Genomic DNA, 18,460 nt, shown 5'->3' on the forward strand with positions numbered 1-18,460 from the left:
GGTTAGAGGCGGCAGATCCGGAAGCTGAGATCGGTCCTGGACCAGGGTTCAATTCCCCGCCTCAGCGGGTCTTGGGCTCAAAAATTCCACGGACTCGATAATTCTCGTTCCGGTGCCTACTCGACTCACGGGTTCACACTCTGCGACTCTGGGCAATAGCTTGCTTAATCTCCACTATGGCCCCTCGCGGCGGGATGCCTGGCTTTCACCTTGTGGATACCCTGCTGGGGTTATCTCACAGGGGAATACCAGGACGGGTTCCCAAGGCAAGCGCCTTGATGCCTTCGGGTGATACGTGCGCTATATAAATCGCAATACATTTACATTTACATAAAAAAAGTGTGCAATTCTTACGGCAAACATTGTGATGTGAAAATAGGGATGTACTTTTGAAGTAAGATAACGCAGGACTATAAGGTTAAGGCATTGGAACAAGAGCCCTAAATACAGATCACACCTATGTTGTATCATTAAATGTTATTAAGTAATTAAACCATAAAATGTCATTCAATATGTTATTAATCACAAGCATTCAACTTCCCCAAGGAAGAGGGCAGGGACATCTGAAGATAAGAAAAGTTTCTTAAGATTTCTGGCAATCCTGAAAACATATGCACAATTCTATTGCTGGAGTAACTCAGAAGAGGTCGAACCTGTAATGGTATTACTTATGAATTCAAGCATACACAAAGTAAATTTAAATAAAAGCATGTTTTAAAGATAATTTCATATTCATCTGGTATTGTCCTTTGCGAACATAATCTCCATGAGATCGTGACACCTACACTTCCAGTGTTTACTGTTTTGAAGTATACAACAATCGCATTTAAATTAAAGTTGAGCATCGTGGCCTCTGTTCCACCAAGCAGTTATGCATTTCCAGGTTCAAGGCTGAAGTACTTTTATATCCTGGGTGCCACCAAAATGTTAAGAATGATTAAGTTAATTGCTAAATCAATGTACATCAGGAGAAACCTGATCGGCAATGCATTAGTTACATTAAATGTTTCAATAGTAGCACCAACCTCAGTAGTATTTGAAAGAAACAATACTTTAAAGCTCACGTATAAAACCTAAAGCCTAGAAAGCTCAGCCAATAATTATTTTAAAAATCGTGGCATTCGTTCAGTAATTTTCATGTCATACCAAAATCTGTGTAAAATCACATTTTTAGGACTGGCTGTTATGGGTTTGTTTTGACTAGGTTACATTTTGTACATATGTTGATCTTTTGGAGGAGAAGGAATATTGGAATATACCTGAAATAATTTTGGGAGTCTGGATTTCAACAAACCCCTTGCAAATGAGTGTTTCTCTGAAGAGTTGGCAGATGCCGGACTGGAGAACGAAAACAGCCTGACTGGTGGATGTCTGAAAATAAGCAAAAACAAACAGTTACCACAATCGTCACAAGAGCTGAATGCATTGAAATAATGTGGTTACTTAAACCACCGAAAACAAAAGCCGAGAGGGAACATTTGCAGAACAATTAATAACGCTATGAATACATACAACAACATTTCGGAAGCATACCTGCGGGGCAGGATAGATTTTCTTCTATCCAGGTAACACAAACAAACCATAAAGGGAAAAGCTGACCTAGTGGCATGACCAAAGAAGAGCACGCGACAATAAGGAACAAGCATTTACAATGCAACGGTTTCGCCTTTGTAAAAGTTAGAGCTATTGGCATTGTAAATGACAATTTATTTTATTTATGTGTTGGTTTTGAAAACCTATAAATAAATGGCATTGTCATTTACAATGCCAATAGCTTAATCACTCGCAAATGCGAGACCTATTGCATTTGCATCCACACGCACACACACAGAGAGCCACACACACACAGCCACCCACACATAGAGCCACCTACAAAAAAAGCTAGCCACACAGACAGAGCCCCAACACACACAGAGCAGAAAATAAGTTGAGGACTGTGCACCAACGCTCTGTAATGAGTACACATTTGCAGGCAGCTGCACACTGTAAAGAAAGCTTTTGAACTAAAAAAATGACCAGCTAAAGAGCGCACACAAAGTCGTTGACACAAATACATGCATTAAGAGACACAATGCCATTAAAGGATCGCCTTGTGCAGTAACTGACACAGACACATGCAGTGTCCAGACTTTGGCCCTCATCATGAGAGTGGCAGAAACACGGATGCAGTATTCCTGCACCTAGAATTATTGTTACTGTGGATACCAGTGTCATTTCCAGATGTGGGAGTACCACTGCACTTCGAAAGAGACTCTGAGGGGATCAGGCTCACGGACAGCGGGAGGGGGGCAGGCAGGCACACGGACAGCGGGAGGGTGATCAGGAAACAGCCAGCGGGACAGGGACAAGACGGACAATGAACACAAACATCGGTGGTAAAAAAAAAAAAAGTACACGCCCACAGTGGCCACGTCTTCATGACGTTGTGGAGAGGGAAAGAATCGACGGGAACGCCCACCAATCGCCTCGGGAAATGACGGACAGTTCTCTCTTCCAATGGCTAGCCTCCATTTATGGAGCTAGCCAATGGAAGATAGAGGCTGAACTAAAGCACACAGTGTAAGACATAAGATTTCGCCCTGGGCGGAGCACTGCTTTGCAGTGCTCTCGCCAGGTCGAAACCTAAAAACTAGGTGCCAGGTTTTTCAACAGGAAAAGGGCAGAGATCTTTACTTGATCGTCTTTATGGTTCCCAAGTGCACAGGCGGTTCAGGAGATTTCAAATTGGTCATGGTTCTCCAAAAGAGAATCAAGTAGATCGGGAAGATCCCATTCAAGGTGGAGATGCTTCAAAGGATAATTTATTTGATTACATAAGGTTAGTTCTGGATTACCTTAGATCTAATGGATGTGAATCTCACATTCCTATCTCATGAGATCATCAAAGATTCCTGAGATTCTGCCTTATGAGAAAGCATTTTCAGGTTCATGTACTGACGTTTGGCATTGGATGTGTCCCCCTGTTGTTCACAAAAAAGATGTGCTATGTTATTGTCCATGTTAATTAAGGGTCTTGAAACTCACCCATGATTGTAATCTACTGCTACGCTACATGCATCACGCGGTCGGCCCAACAAGGGTTGTAGGCGACATGCTGTGTACAAGCTGTTCCGCTAGGCCTCCCCAAAATCCCTCGAGACTCTTTTGAATTGCGCGGCCGGCCCTGCATAGGGTTTTGGGCCTTGCACTGTCTGCACCTAGGCCCTCCCTTTGTTATCTATATGGTAGGATATAATTAGGACTCCCGGTTTTATGGTATTTATTTTTGGGATATTTCCGTCTGTATTTATCCATATTTATATTTTGTCAACATTAACTGTATTTATCCATATTAATTATGGGTTTTGTGAAAAAATAAAGCTGAAACTGATATAATTCCACATTTATTTAACCAAGAAAGGCGCAGTCATGCTTGAACGCCTGCCAGGTTTCAGTGATATGAACACCCGCAGAAGAGAAATAAATGTACTTATATGAAAATATGCACATTTCAGTATCAGTCTTGTGTATATCTACTGCTGTTTAAGCATCTTTACTAAAATTTATTTTTTTGTTTTTTGTCTTCCTTACCTATCAATCCACACAGTGTTTGGCTTGGCAGTCATGGTAAGGTGTATTTAGAATCACTCAAAAAATACCCAATTTCCTTTTTTATCCACATCTAAAAATAAATACAGACAAGAAAATAAACGGCTGTTTGTATTTTTCTGTAAAAATCATTAAAAACGGAAAACAGGGAACCTTAGATATAAACTTATAGCAGCCGATATTGTAGTGGGGTTTGCCTTTACTTCCTGTTCTTTCTCCTATTGTAAGGGGGAGACTCACCTCAAAAATAATGACTGTGATGAGGATGGCTACGGATGATGAACTTTATCGGTAAGAACCCAGGGCCAGGGCTTTAAGTGGGCCGGGTCTCACAGGTGCTGAGCACCGGCAGTTTTTTAAAGGGGGCCTCGAAACGGGTCTATATCGGACTCTGTTTTGTGCCCTGGCACAGGTGGTCCGTGTTTTCCCCGGCTTCAGTGACAGTTGTCACATTGATGTGCGCTGCTCACACTGCTCACTTATCACTAGTGGAGAAGTTACGGCATGACGTCATGCGAGGTGAGCCTTGTAGGAGAAGGGAAATCCTTTAAAGAGTGTCATTTTCTCTCTGGATTTCCCTTCTCTTTTTGAAACTCAGGAGCAGCAACATTGTCGTGGTGTCACCAGGGCTTTAAGTAGAAGCTTTTTCAATATTATATACAAGCCATAGTTGCTGCTTATTTATCTTATGCAACTAACAACCATTGACAAAGCCAATAGTCCTGACGTGCTGTAGGTTTGATGTTACTTGTTGTATTATATATCTGGATGCAATGACATACAGAAAAATACAAGTCGGGTGGCACACTATGCTAGGCACAGATTTTTAGCTTAGTATTTTCAAGCCATGCCCTCAATTACATTGGCCACACCCCCTTGAGAGATTCATCTCCCCCCCCCCCCCAGTTTTTTCATCCCACTTAAAGCCCTACCCAGGGCAATACTAATTCACCTAAATTGCAGTGATTCCTGCTTAAGTTTAGTTTAAAAAAAATTCCCTTTGAACACAGCTGGCCAGCCCAAATCCCAGATTGCAGTGACTTCGTGTTTATACATCGAGATGTCATTGTTTGTTCCCACAGCCGTCATGTGGTCCCATTTCATGCGTGGCCTCTTCAGCCGGTGCTGCCTTTTTAGCCAAAACCACTTTGCTTGCACGGGGCCAACTGGTAATTATGCCGATTGGGCACACAAAGGGCCCTTGGGTACAACTGCCCCCTGGAAGGGCAGATAGTACGGCTGGTATTGATCCTGGAGGGTGGGGGGGGAGGGGGGGGGAGTTATCTGCCTCCCAATCCTTTGTACGCCTTCGGCAATCCTAAAACCCAGATTTGCATCTGTTTCCTTAATCCTCAAGTCTGGATTACGGCATCCGAGTGTGCGCGTCTCCGCTCCCCTCCACCACCTCTTTATCAAAGATGTTTATCCCTCAGCCCATCTTTGGTTAACAAAGTCTCGCTTTAAATGACATCGATTTGTGAAGTGCCTTCATCTGGGATTTTCCAGGCGCTGTAGACAGAAGAGGGGCTCAGCAGAGGGTTCTCAGGGGGAGTCAAGATGCATACAAACAGGGGCACTGTTTTTAGGTCCAATAACACCTATTGCTTCAGAGCACTGAAACCATCACGTGTGCAGTGTATACATGATGATTATTATGAGCCACGCGCGTGATGTGAACGTTGCCCCCAGGGCACTGCACACAGGCAGGCTCAATGCACAGATAATCACCATCTTATCTGCATCGCTGTCAAGTGTTCCTGTGTCGCATCGGACACTTCTGGCTTTTTAGCTAATAACAATTTGCATTGTGGGACGTGTAGTGTTATTTTATAGATTACAAGTAGATATTTAGATATCACTGCATTCAATACTCCGCTGGATAAAAGGCCAGGACTGGCGGAAGGTGTCAGACGTGACATGGACCCTCTTGGCGCTATGTGAAGATGCTAACAGCAGAGGTAGCCTCAAACAGGGCGCTATCCTCTACAAACACGACACCAGGGTGGACCATCTCTGCAGACACGATCTTACCCTGAGGTCTCACACTGGACTGTCCGCTGTCACACACAAGCAGATTGTCCAGCCCTGCTTCATGGCGCTTTTTAGCAAGGCCATTCCCGCCGGCAGGCACACGGACAGCGGGAGGGGGGCGGGCAGGCTCACGGACAGCGGGAGGGGGGCGGGCAGGCTCACGGACAGCGGGAGGGGGGCGGGCAGGCTCGCGGACAGCGGGAGGGGGGCGGGCAGGCTCGCGGACAGCGGGAGGGGGGCGGGCAGGCTCGCGGACAGCGGGAGGGGGGCTGGATAAAAGGCCAGGACTGGCGGAAGGTGTCAGACGTGACATGGACCCTCTTGGCGCTATGTGAAGATGCTAAAAGCAGAGGTTGCCTCAAACGGGGCGCTATCCTCTACAAACACGACACCAGGGTGGACCATCTCTGCAGACACGATCCTACCCTGAGGTCTCACACTGGACTGTCCGATGTCACTCACAAGCAGATTGTCCAGCCCTGCTTCATGGCGCTTTTTAGCAAGGCCATTCCCGCCGGCAGGCACACGGACAGCGGGAGAGGGGCGGGCAGGCTCACGGACAGCGGGAGGGGGGCGGGCAGGCTCACGGACAGCGGGAGGGGGGCGGGCAGGCTCGCGGACAGCGGGAGGGGGGCGGGCAGGCTCGCGGACAGCGGGAGGGGGGCTGGATAAAAGGCCAGGACTGGCGGAAGGTGTCAGACGTGACATGGACCCTCTTGGCGCTATGTGAAGATGCTAACAGCAGAGGTAGCCTCAAACAGGGCGCTATCCTCTACAAACACGACACCAGGGTGGACCATCTCTGCAGACACGATCCTACCCTGAGGTCTCACACTGGACTGTCCGCTGTCACACACAAGCAGATTGTTCAGCCCTGCTTCATGGAGCTTTTTTAGCAAGGCCATTCCCGCCGGCAGGCACATGGACAGCGGGAGGGGGGCGGGCAGGCTCACGGACAGCGGGAGGGGGGCAGGCAGGCTCACGGACAGCGGGAGGCGGGCGGGCAGGCACACGGACAGCGGGAGGGTGATCAGGAACCAGCCAGCGGGACAGGGACAAGACGGACAATGAACACAAACATCGGTGGTTAAAAAAAAAAAAATACACGCCCACAGTGGCCACGTCTTCATGACGTTGTGGAGAGGGAAAGAATCGGCAGGAACGCCCACCAATCGCCTCGGGAAATGACGGACAGTTCTCTCTTCCAATGGCTAGCCTCCATTTATGGAGCTAGCCAATGGAAGAGAGAGGCTGAACTATAGCACACAGTGTAAGACATAAGATTTCGCCCTGGGTGGAGCACTGCTTTGCAGTGCTTTCGCCAGGTCGAAACCTAAAAAGAGCACATGCTGCACAGCTCACACTGTAAAAGCAATAGAAAGCAGAAACTCACACATTGTCTTATTTTAGATTGACCCTAGGTGAATTACGAAAGGTAACAGCACAATCCATGACAGTTCACTTCATGGTCCATGCGTGATGTACCAATAAAGACAACTTTAATTATATAAAGTAACCCTGTATCCCACTGGGAAGGATTGGTCGGTGCTAGTTTAATAAAGGGTTTTGTTTGGAAAATTTAATTGAAAAAGGTTTTTTGAAGAACCATTTTCCACTGCAAGGCCTGTAAAAACAGCACATACAAAGATACTGTGACCTACAATGGTGTGACCAAAAAGTTGACTCAATTTCTCACCTGTGGTATGACTTTTGTCATTTATGTTATGTGTACTTGTGGACTGTGGTACATTGGCAGTACAACTTGTGCTGCCAAGAAGCGGGTCTTAGAACATCTTCGGGCCATAGCCAACCACGATCTAAAATACCCCGTAGCCAGACACTTCGAACAGTACCATTTCTCCAATGTCTCAGATTGCAGCTATTTGATTCTGGAACACATTCCGACAAAAATGAGAGGGGGGGGATAGGACTCTCGCTCTCAGAAAGAAGGAATCACGATATATAATTGACTTTCAAAGCAAGACCCCTGGAGGTCTTAACATGGACGAGGAACTGGCAATACACCTAAAAGAGTGACAGTATTTACAGTAGTTGGTTCAGGTTATTGTTTTTGGGTTATCTAATATATTGAATGAATCAATTTATGATGTAATTTTTAGAATGTTTTTTCTTTGTTTATTATTTTTGTCTTACTTTACATTCTTTCTTCTTTCTCTTTAGGAGGAAAGGAAGGGGCCCACTCACGAACATTCACTTTCACGGGCGTACCTAACCTTTGCACTCCTTAGCAAAGACCACGTATGTTATTCATTTTTTCACGTTTGTGAACATTGATAGTTTGGCCCAGAGGACTGTTCTGATTTTTTGACTTTATGTAGTTATTGGGCACTTGCCAATTACCCGTTACCATCGACATAATTTATTGGTATAACAATGATACATTGCGAAGATCAATTTCGCTTCATGGAATAATGCGAACCAGTACTTACATGTGATCTCAATTGTATTTAAAACATTAGGGCACTTGCCACTGTAACTTTATTTACTAAGACATCTGCGACAATATTCCAGTGTAATTTCATTTAATCTTTTGATCTTGCGATAAGTTGTAACACACTGCTTTTATTAACTTCTATTTGGGTTTGATATATATATAACAGCAGATCATGATTATGAAATGTATGTGTTTGACTAGTCCAAGATGGCCATCATGTACTTTCTTTGGTCCTTCTTCCATGTTCACATTTAACTTTATTAGTGTGGTTTGGTCTTTGTAAATTCTACATGTGAACAAGCTGCAAGGCGAAACGCGTTGTGTGGAATAAACCTGTGTTTCCAAGACACCGTGTTGTTAAAACTCATTTCCTGAGAGCGTTCGTAAGAATCTTGTGAAAAGACTTTGATATATATATATATATATATATATACACACACACACACACACACACACACACACACACACACATATACAAAAACAAGTTTTGTACCTACCTGTACATTTGTTTTGCAAGCATATGCCTTTACCATGCATGCTTTGATCCCGAAAATGTAAGTGTCTTACAGAAAAATATAAACTGCCCTCAATATTTAAATAACCTGCTGTAATGCGTTTGTTGAAAGGACTCAAGCATTTGCTTCCTTCTTCTCCCTTAGTTATGCTGCAGTAGAATCTGAACCTGGTCCTTACATATTTGATGTGCACTCTCATTGAGCCACTTCACAGCTGTCCAGTGCGGCTTCTCAGCCTCAAGACAGTATTCCTCTACCAGAAAGAGTGTTACTGAAGGCAAGTAACTTGTTCATTATCTCCAGATTTTCAGTATACCCAGTGAATATGTAAATTAGATATGTGTAGATTTGCTGAGCATTCTCTGGAACGGCACCGAGAATCTGGAACTCGCTACCTCCAAGCATCAGAAGAAAAACAAACGCCTCAAGATTCAAGAAAGAAAACAAGATATTTCTAATGAGCGAATTCCTCCTGTAACCTTTTCTGTTTAATCTCGCAGCTCCACTTATAAAATCCCGCTTAATCCACGCACGAACATCTCGTACCAAGGTCCCACCCCACTTGATATTTTTAGGGGTTTACATTCAACGATGTGGACGAACTAATTTGCAATAATGGGATCCGCCAGACTTACATTCTGTGAATGTTCACAAGTCTTTGTTGCTGAATGAAGTTTCTGTATTGGTAAATGCTTTTGTGCGAAATGTACAATAGAAACTAAGTAAATATGGTTTTAATTGTGAAGCGCTCTGATACCCCATGTGGTCAAATTCGCGTTATATAAAACAATATAAATAAATAAATAAACCCTTTATCTAAATATAGAAAGGGTTTAAACATACTGGTAAAATACTTATAATTCATTGTAAAACCTTTACCACGCATATGCCCTTACAATTCATGCTTTTACAATGAAATGCACTGTAAACGCATGCGTGGTAAAGGTATATGTGTTGTAAAGGCATGCGTGGTAAAGGTTATGTATGGTAATGGCATTCGTGTTGTAACTGCATGTGTACAGCATAATGTGTGGTTCCCTCATACATCCGCCTCATTGTAATCTTTCTGTTCTGGAGGGGTCCCACAATTGATACACAGGACCAGAACATACAGCAAGCAGATCAACAATTGTGAAGAATTTGATCAGTCAAAAATCTGCACTGAACCGTCCATGATCTCTCTTACACATATTATATATATATATAAAAAAAGAACTATTATGATAAAACACCTCCCTATTACACTGGCACACACCACTGGCACCCCATGAAGTTATTGCTAAACTCTTTTGTTCTGACTATTGTGTAAACCGTGCAAATATGATCATATTTCATTATCATTAAAATCTTTTTAAAATGTTGATATTCGAAATGTATTTCTAATCTCCACTCCACTTTTTCTCTTCATCTTGTTCGGCTTTCTCTTTCAACGAGAATTACATTGTTTTCAAGTCCGAAGGCATTTTAATGGACTCACTTTGGGAAATAAAATTCACTAAGTTATTTTCTAAGGGGAACTACTTAATGATTGGTCTGTAAAGGCAAGAAAAATGGTTACGCCGTCTCTGTACCATGAAACCGTTGTATTTAGTCTTCCATTTGAGTTTCAACCTCAAATTAATTTTACACAGCGATTTTTTAACTAATTACACTTATATTTTCCCTCAGTGACAAGTAATTGCAATGAGAAACCACAGATGGGAAGGGCTACAGCACAGACGTCTTTAGCATAAAGCGGCCATAGCAAATTCCCAAAAGGTCATCACAGTACAGTGAAATGCTACCTTAAATTAACTTTACAATTCAGGCCTTTATAAGAACAAGAAAGAGGATTGATTTTACCGCTGGCATATGACTGGACTCGAAATCTCGTGTGCTCTGACCGTCTCACCATTATATCCAGCACATTACGGTGGCCTTTGTGACATGCAATGCTATTTGAAGCTTCGAAATAAACACAATGCTATTTCGATGTAATTTTCATTGTTTTCTTTGTAAAACTAAATGGTTTGTGAAATGGTGCCAGTAGGAAGTGGTTGGATGTAGTCTGTTCCTAAACAGGGCCTTAGCGATTCGGCTGGACAATTTCCTAGGCCTATCTATTGAATTAGCACATGGAGAGGTACACGTTTGCACATGGATAAATATTAATATAATCAATCCAAAACAGAATTCGGTACAGAGGATATATATTTTTAATTCACTACAGAAATTATTTACAGTAGTGAAGAGAGTTTTGTTACGTTTAATAATCCTTATAAATCTTTAAAAAAAGATACTCATATATAAAACGATGACCAACCCTGCGTTGGTATCTTGACTGGATTTATTGTGTAATAACTAGTAAGTGGCCTCTTCACATCAAAGGACACTGATCTCTGATTAGTCAAAGTCACATATTTTCAGGATGTTCATTTACAGCACCAGTTTTCGAAGCAGTAAACAGTTCAACACGAAAAGAAATATCATAAAACAGAAGCTCACATTAAAGAGGGTGATAGCCATCGTTTAGCAGGAATGTCTTTATACACATTAAAACGTAGATCTTGTAAGGGAGGTGTAAGCTTTACAGCCCATATCACTCCAGCTCAAATTGCCTCAAAAAGAGCTTTAGCCTCATACTTTTCGAGGTAATGGGAACTCTACGATAAATGGCAAACATTCGGCGTGTGTGGCTCACAGACTCTTTCTAGAGCCATAGCAACAGAAAGATAGCTTTTGGAATAATAATAAAAACCAAAGCTGTTAATACAGTCTCTCATAAGTCAGAAGTTAAGAGGTAGCTCTGGGGGGACCGTGATTGGGGAAGCAGCTGACATGGTACACCTTAGATTGGGCCGAAAATGATTCTGAATTACAGGACATGTCACAAATACATGTATGTATTTGTGGCCTCCGCTGCTGGGCGGAGGCCACTTCTGAAACTGCATAGAAACCCGAATGTATCAGGGCTGTAGGAGTAATTTGAAAATCAAAGGTCAATCTGTGGTGGCGTAATTCATATTTAGATAGCAATGTGGAATTATGACATTTAGCAATTCCATATAAAATAACATTAACAGGTGAAGGTTAACCTAGACTGTTGGGCACTTGCTAGACAACTCTTACGGCTATCGTCTGTATTGAGAAGGACTTAGTAAATTGTAGTATGTGATTGGTATTCCGGACTCGAAAAATGAGATATAGATTAAGAGGTGGTAGAGGATAGGAGCCTCCACCAATTAAATTAATAATTCTCGGAGTTATAAATAACAATAAAAAAATGTCCGAGAACCGCACAATATTGGTGCAGATCGGAAAACATCTTAATACCTTTATGTTCAAATTGTAAGGGATGGTGGAGCCAAGGCAGACTGGCTGTGGTGTTGCAAAAAAATCAACAAAATGTGTATAACCTTTTAGGTCTGACATGGGAGTATATCTGCTAAGGTATGATATGTCTACCAGAATCTCCATGGAAGAGCTTCAAAACAAATCTCCGAAAAGGTTCAATATTGTGTCATGCTTAAACCTGCAAATGTAGGCACTGGAAATTCCAAATCTATCAACTGCTAGGGTCTGCCTGCCACTGCAGGCCAATAATATGCCTGAAAAATTGACAGAGAAGATGCCCTCCATAATAAAAAAAAAAAAGAAGCTGGTGCAAATACAGACCTCACTGTGGCTTCTGTCGGCCAAGATGAAATAAACTTTAAGAATAATATTTAGTGTGGTAAATTCGAGTCATGGAACATTAAAGGCGGTGACTGGAACAAATCCAAGAGTTATGAAAAAAGCACTGTCTTAAGTTCAGAGGGTAAATGTCGCTTTTTGACACAATTACTACTAGTATAATTTGCGCAGAGATGGAAGTAAGTAGTTTTTACTGTTCATATTCAGAATCTAGGGATAACCAAACTCTGCCACTGCAGATCATAGTGCGCATTTCTTCAAGGATTTGACATATTGTTGAAGTCTCTAACAACGATCAACTCTGATTCTAGCAAGGTCAAAGTGCGAAAACGAGTGTTCCTCTACTTGGCTTGTGCTTGATGAATCGCACATTTTCTCACAAACTTTGTAGTTGAGAGGATTAATCTAAATGCCTCTGGAATTCACTTGCTTATTCTTATTATTAGATTTATTGAAGGGCAAGAGATACACTTATTTGATTTTGACCCTAAAGTATACAATATTCATCATAGAGCCCTCCTTAATAATGAAGAGGTGGACGTCTGCCCTTTGCTGCCTGATTTTCTCATCTGCAGTTTTGATGACAATCCCCTTTGTACCATCAATAATTTTAGTGCTAGAAAAGGAGTGCCTAGATGCTATTTTTTTAATCTTTTCTACCCATCATGTAAACTTCGAGACATTGATCAAGAGATAAAAGCAATATTTGTGCCTGGGCTGTTGAAAAGTTGTTACATGTCTCTTCATGTGTACATCTCTCCATTGGGGAGCAACTTTCCAGCTAATGAAAACGACTGACCACAAGTTCACATAGAGGTCTCGCCGGATAAGGTAATTTATCATATACAATTTTCGATATCATGATCACACTCTAGATGTTCCTTCTCATGAGAGAAGAGTTTTTAGCAAGAGTAATTTCAAATGCCTTCTTTGGTCCTGCCAGGGAGGCTTGACAAGCACATTTGTCTGTAAACTTCAAAGACAAAGGTGGCGGTTGGGGCAGGATTAATAGAGTCATCCAGATGTCAACCAATTTTATTCTGTGTCACTGTCTGCCTCCGACATATCAAAAACTGAAAACAGCAAGCACATCTTCCACAACTGGCTCATGATCCAAAAATGCTACCCTACTCACATCTGCGGGTCTTTTGGAATAAAAAAGTGTAGTGCTAACGTATCATTGACAGGTTGCCGTGGTACAGGCATGCTTAGCGTGAAACCTTTAGAACATGGGGCTACCACATCAAATGCAGCATATAACCAAACTACTATTTGTACGGGATGAATAATGGCCATTAATGGTATGATGTTTCACCAACTTTAATGTCCACGGGTCTGAGCTCTTTTACCACTCCACTGGTAGAAAGTGGTGCTCAACTGACAAAGGTAAATGACCTCACGAGGTAATCCACCTGCAACTCACGGATTTGCATTTTATTGCCATGATTTACCTGGTAAACCCTTTGAACGATAAACAGACTTCCATACAAATGAAAAGATCCCCAACAAATAATGAGCTCAGCTGTGGTTCATTTCTGTCACTAAAAGACATCTTCAACCACCGGGATCGAAATAAACTACAATGTATTATAAATGTTTCAGGTGCGACAAGCAACAACTACATGCACAATTGCATAGGGTATCAAATGTATAATCAGAGCCTAAACTCTCATTTGTATTTAAAAGCATATCAGTGTTCTACTTTCACAAACGTGAAAGGCAGGCATTAAACGGGGAGAGTAAACTTGTTTTGTCACACGCTTCAGGCTGGTGGTTCCACAAACAACTATGTGAACGCAACGTTTTGAAAGTGATGTGCGTCATAGTGCTGTTTACTTCTCTTTTTATCAGTATTTTTCAGTTGGGGCGAGAAAGGTTGTGGTTTACAAATTTCACATGATAAGAACCACAGTCACCCATCACCTGATCAAAACAAATGATGCAAGCTTTGGGTGTGGAAGTACAGTGGAAACCATAACGTAAAGCACAATGAACAAACATCGAGGACGCCATCTGAACAGTTTTTTTTCCGTAGTAGTTGAACGTACATGAAATCATTAACACATATTTGTTTCTTAATTCACAGACACGATTAAGAAATGTTTTAATCCCTTAGCAAATATCTGTATGTCTCATGACAACGTAAAGTTTCAACTCTCAACAGAAGGACTTCGTGTTTCGATTCCCTTGGGTGGACCTGTCTCAGAACTGGCTCCTGCAGGTGAGTGGAATACTCCCTAGAGGCCGCACGGTGTGATCACCTGATCCTGTGAGAGCCAGTGAAGGGCGTGCTTCTATCTAGGTGATCCACCTCTTCTTTCATCTCACCTTCAAGCGTCATTTGAAAAATGATGGTGTGGGAATCCGCCAAGAAGGGAGTTTGACTTGAGATACTACTGCAGTGTCTGGGTTTGGTATGCCATGATCGGCCTGTTGGTCCCACTCTCCTCCTGCTCCACACGATCAAGCCGCGACACAGATCCTCCCAAAACAAGCCCATACTGGCCCGTTTTGGCCAAGTCACAGTGCCATTTTACAGATTCAACCCAGCCCTTTACAGGTAGATGATTTAACATTTAATAATAATATGTATTCAAAGAAGTTTATTGGGACTCCTGCCTTCCCTCTACTACAGGAAGCTGTGCAACACACTCTTGTGGTCACACGCTAAGCACCACGCCTTAGTCCTTTGCTTAATCTTCCTCATTTAGAAGCCACTCTCATACCTGTGATGCAACATAGTCCCTTCATGGATACACATATTTAGATATCCATAGCAACAGGAGAGGTAAGAAGACCTCTCCGAGGGAGGTTGAATAACAGCCAAAAGTGAGGGAAATGAGAAGTTCAAAGGCAGATCTAAGATGTCTATTCACTCCAACCATACCGGCATATTTGGCTTGAGTTCACTTTTAGGCTTCCTTTTGCACCATTAAGGATTATGGATTCGGGGTGGGATGTATTACAGATATTCACAAACGAAACATGCGCACTTTGCTCACTGATTGGTTTGCGAATGGGAATGGAGTTTGCAATGGGGCTTGAGTCACATCTCAAATTGTATGCTTGCATGGTAAGTTAAATATTTATTAGGCAGGCTGCAATTTGCTACCCACTGTCATTTGCTGTGAATGTGGGGATGGAGGTCTGCAAGGCACAGCAGACCACTGTCCCCGTATTTGCAGTCCAAAATGGAATTTACATTTTTTTTATTAAAGAAACCCATGTTCATTAAAGAACCAGGGCTAGGTTTAGAAAAATAAAAATAATAAAAAAATTATTTTCAGGAAGACATCTGCCAGGATGCAGTGGTCCCTTTGACCACTGCCTGCTCCACTCTGGGAGCTCCTATAATGTTTAAAGGTGAAGATGTTTCAGAGGGTCAGTGTTACCTTTGCGAATCAGACATCACCTCACCCCCTTTGAGTTGTCAGTTTCTGATCCACGGTTTGCGACTGCAAAGGCAATTGAAAACAAATGTTTCATGCCGTACTGAATTGCCTTAAGCAAAGGACGCCCCTTTCTCACCCCTTCCTAATTATTATTCTCTTTGGGGTAGGTAAATCAATTTTGGGAGTTGGAAATGAATTTGACTCACAAAACAGACTTAGCAGAAAGTCATTTTGCCGTCTGAAACCTCGTACATTTTGCAAATTGAATGGTTTGTTTCTACAAAATGTCTTTGTTTATTGGGCCAATTTGCTAAATTTGCCTACTCAGAAGCAGTAGTCCGCACCCTCTACCCTTACAGTGGAAACCTAATTTCATTCCATCTTAGACATCTCACAGACACGATCTGAGATGTGAACTATGTCACCTTTCCTTTTTCATTGACCAGTGTCTCGTTTGTCCAAGGTCACATGGAAAACAAGTGCTCCTTTAAAACTTTAATGGAAATATCTGAAATAAAGAGCGCCCTACTGCAGTATATGATAAAAGGACTTTGCTGCTTTCTTCATTTCCAAGTCACTTATCGGTCTTCATAAGAGCCTCACTTTTCTACGTTTTTTATATGCTGCAACTGTTGGCACCATTTGCTTTATTAAAGAATAGAAGGGATACAATTCACAATGTCACGTGACGTTTCCTTATCGAAATTTACATAGGCCAAGGGCCACAATTATAGGAAGCAATTCTGAAGCCCCTTGTGTTCTGTTGGAAGTAGGTAAAGTAGCCAAACGAGCTGTTCTCACGCTCCACACAGAAGGTTATGCCCATCTCAAAGCAGATGGTACATGCATCAGAGCATAAACAATGGTGCGATGGAATCTGAATTGAGGAAATGCTGCATCCCTTGACCATTCAAAAACAGCAGTGTTTTTCTTCCTGCTTACAAAAGGGCAACGGCGAAATGTAAGTGTCAAACTGCTGGCTCGACAGGGGTGCTTCAGAACTTCATCATCGTGGCACTTGCAGACGCATGATGGACTTCACATATTTATATTGGCGTAAGAATACTAAACCAGCGCGCGTGCTAACATACAAAAAGCTATTGAACATGCTATTACAGATAACTTGGATCATTTCCACGCACATTTGCTGTGCTGTGTTATTATCATTGTATGGTGGCAAATACCACTAGCAACGTTCACCGCATGTTGGCAATTTCCCACGCGGTTCCAGGGCAACCATCGCAGGCAGGACTCTGTTGATGACGTGTTTCAGCTGGGTTCTTGTCATTGGTTGGGTGACTATGCCTCATACACTGAGCTGTGGGTATGCAGCTTTGATGGTAAAGGCGAAAGGGCTCTGCCAAAGGACAAGGCATCTTCTAGGTGTTATACCAGCCCACCACCTGGAGGGTGGCGATATGCATGTGGTTTTTGTGCGGTGGGTGTTGCTGGGCGCCACTATAACCAGCTTAATGGATTATTCGACCTGCGTTTGATGTATGTAAGAGGTTTGTGACAATAGGCACTGTAAATATGAGTATGGTGATTCGTTTGTAGTTCCTGCAAATAACGTAATTGTGGGAAAAATACCATAGTTTAAGAACACATTAATTACAACCCCACATTTATCCTCGAAAAGCATTCACCATGAAATACAGACTTAAGTGTAGTAAACCTTTTTATATTGATCATCGGCAGCACAGATCAGACTCATCCAGCTTCAAAGTTTACTCCATACATGCAGCAAGCACTACTATAGAAAATACTCCCAACTACACGCACTAGGAACCTAGATGTCAACCCAAGGGCCACAACAATTATCCAAGGTCCACATTTCAAATTGAGTTACTCTGAAAATATTGAATACAAAAGTAGACAAAAAATAGTCACCTACGCCGTATTTCAGGGAATGCGCTGCAACCCAGCGCAGCGTGAATTTGTGGCTGCGCAGTGCGTAATTTCTAACACGGCATACGATTCCTGTTTGCGCTCAGCGCTCCTATTTAAAAGCGCGCAGTGGCGCAAACATGGACAGTGCACTCTCTCTATATTAACCCCTTGCCGCGGTGCGGGTGATTTACGGCGTGGGCGTGGTTCGGACGGCCTCTGGCCGTCCTCCGCACACGTCCACCGTGACGTCGGACGGCCGGTGGCCGTCCGACGCATGCAAGGGGTGAGGGGCCCAGGAAGCAGGGAAGGTGATGCACCTGCAGAAGAGCCAATACAACAAGTAAATCCTAGAGCCCAGCTGAAGAGGAGACTATCTTACTTAGATCCGGAAATAGGTAGAATTTGGAGAAAAGCATCAACATAACAGTACAACTCCGGCATGAATTGAGTAGATTAAGTTGAGGCTGGAAAAAAGAAGCGTGAAATTGTGGTAGACTGGCAGAGAATGGACCAAAAGGAGAATGGAGAAAAACATTCACTGTGAAGTGCCTGGGCAAATAGAGGAGAAGGAAGGGCCAGGGACCATTAGGTCAGGAAAGAGGAGTCTCCTGCCCCGAGACTGAACATATAGTGTAGACAAAGAAGTTGCGTATCTGGAACCATCATTAACAAAGGGCAATTAAACAGTGCTGCAAGTGTAATGAAAGTTGAGGGGTAGTGGGGAATGAAGGGGGGGACGTGCCACAGAGGTACTTGTTGGAGTCTGCTGTCATGATGGGTTTCGACTATCCAGACAAGTGAAAATTAAACGGATAACTAATGCCCCCAACCAATCTTGGGAGATTGATAGAAGCAATAACACATCGAAGTACCTGAACAGATCTTCTTCAGGCCATGCTCACAGCAGCAAGATTCCG

General features: G+C 42.8%; 1 protein-coding gene across 1 annotated transcript in view; it reads right to left on the minus strand.

Moving 5' to 3' along the window:
- The window catches only part of DARS1 (aspartyl-tRNA synthetase 1), a 390,822-nt gene that overhangs the window by 69,726 nt on the left and 302,636 nt on the right, over nt 1-18,460 (minus strand). Inside the window, exon 10 of the mRNA XM_078682456.1 lies at nt 1,260-1,371. Within this exon, the coding sequence (XP_078538582.1) occupies nt 1,260-1,371 (112 nt within the window). The remainder of the gene's footprint in view (nt 1-1,259; nt 1,372-18,460) is intronic.

Source organism: Lissotriton helveticus, chromosome 3_1, assembly GCF_964261635.1.
Source record: "Lissotriton helveticus chromosome 3_1, aLisHel1.1, whole genome shotgun sequence".
In the NCBI taxonomy this organism is placed as follows: domain Eukaryota; kingdom Metazoa; phylum Chordata; class Amphibia; order Caudata; family Salamandridae; genus Lissotriton; species Lissotriton helveticus.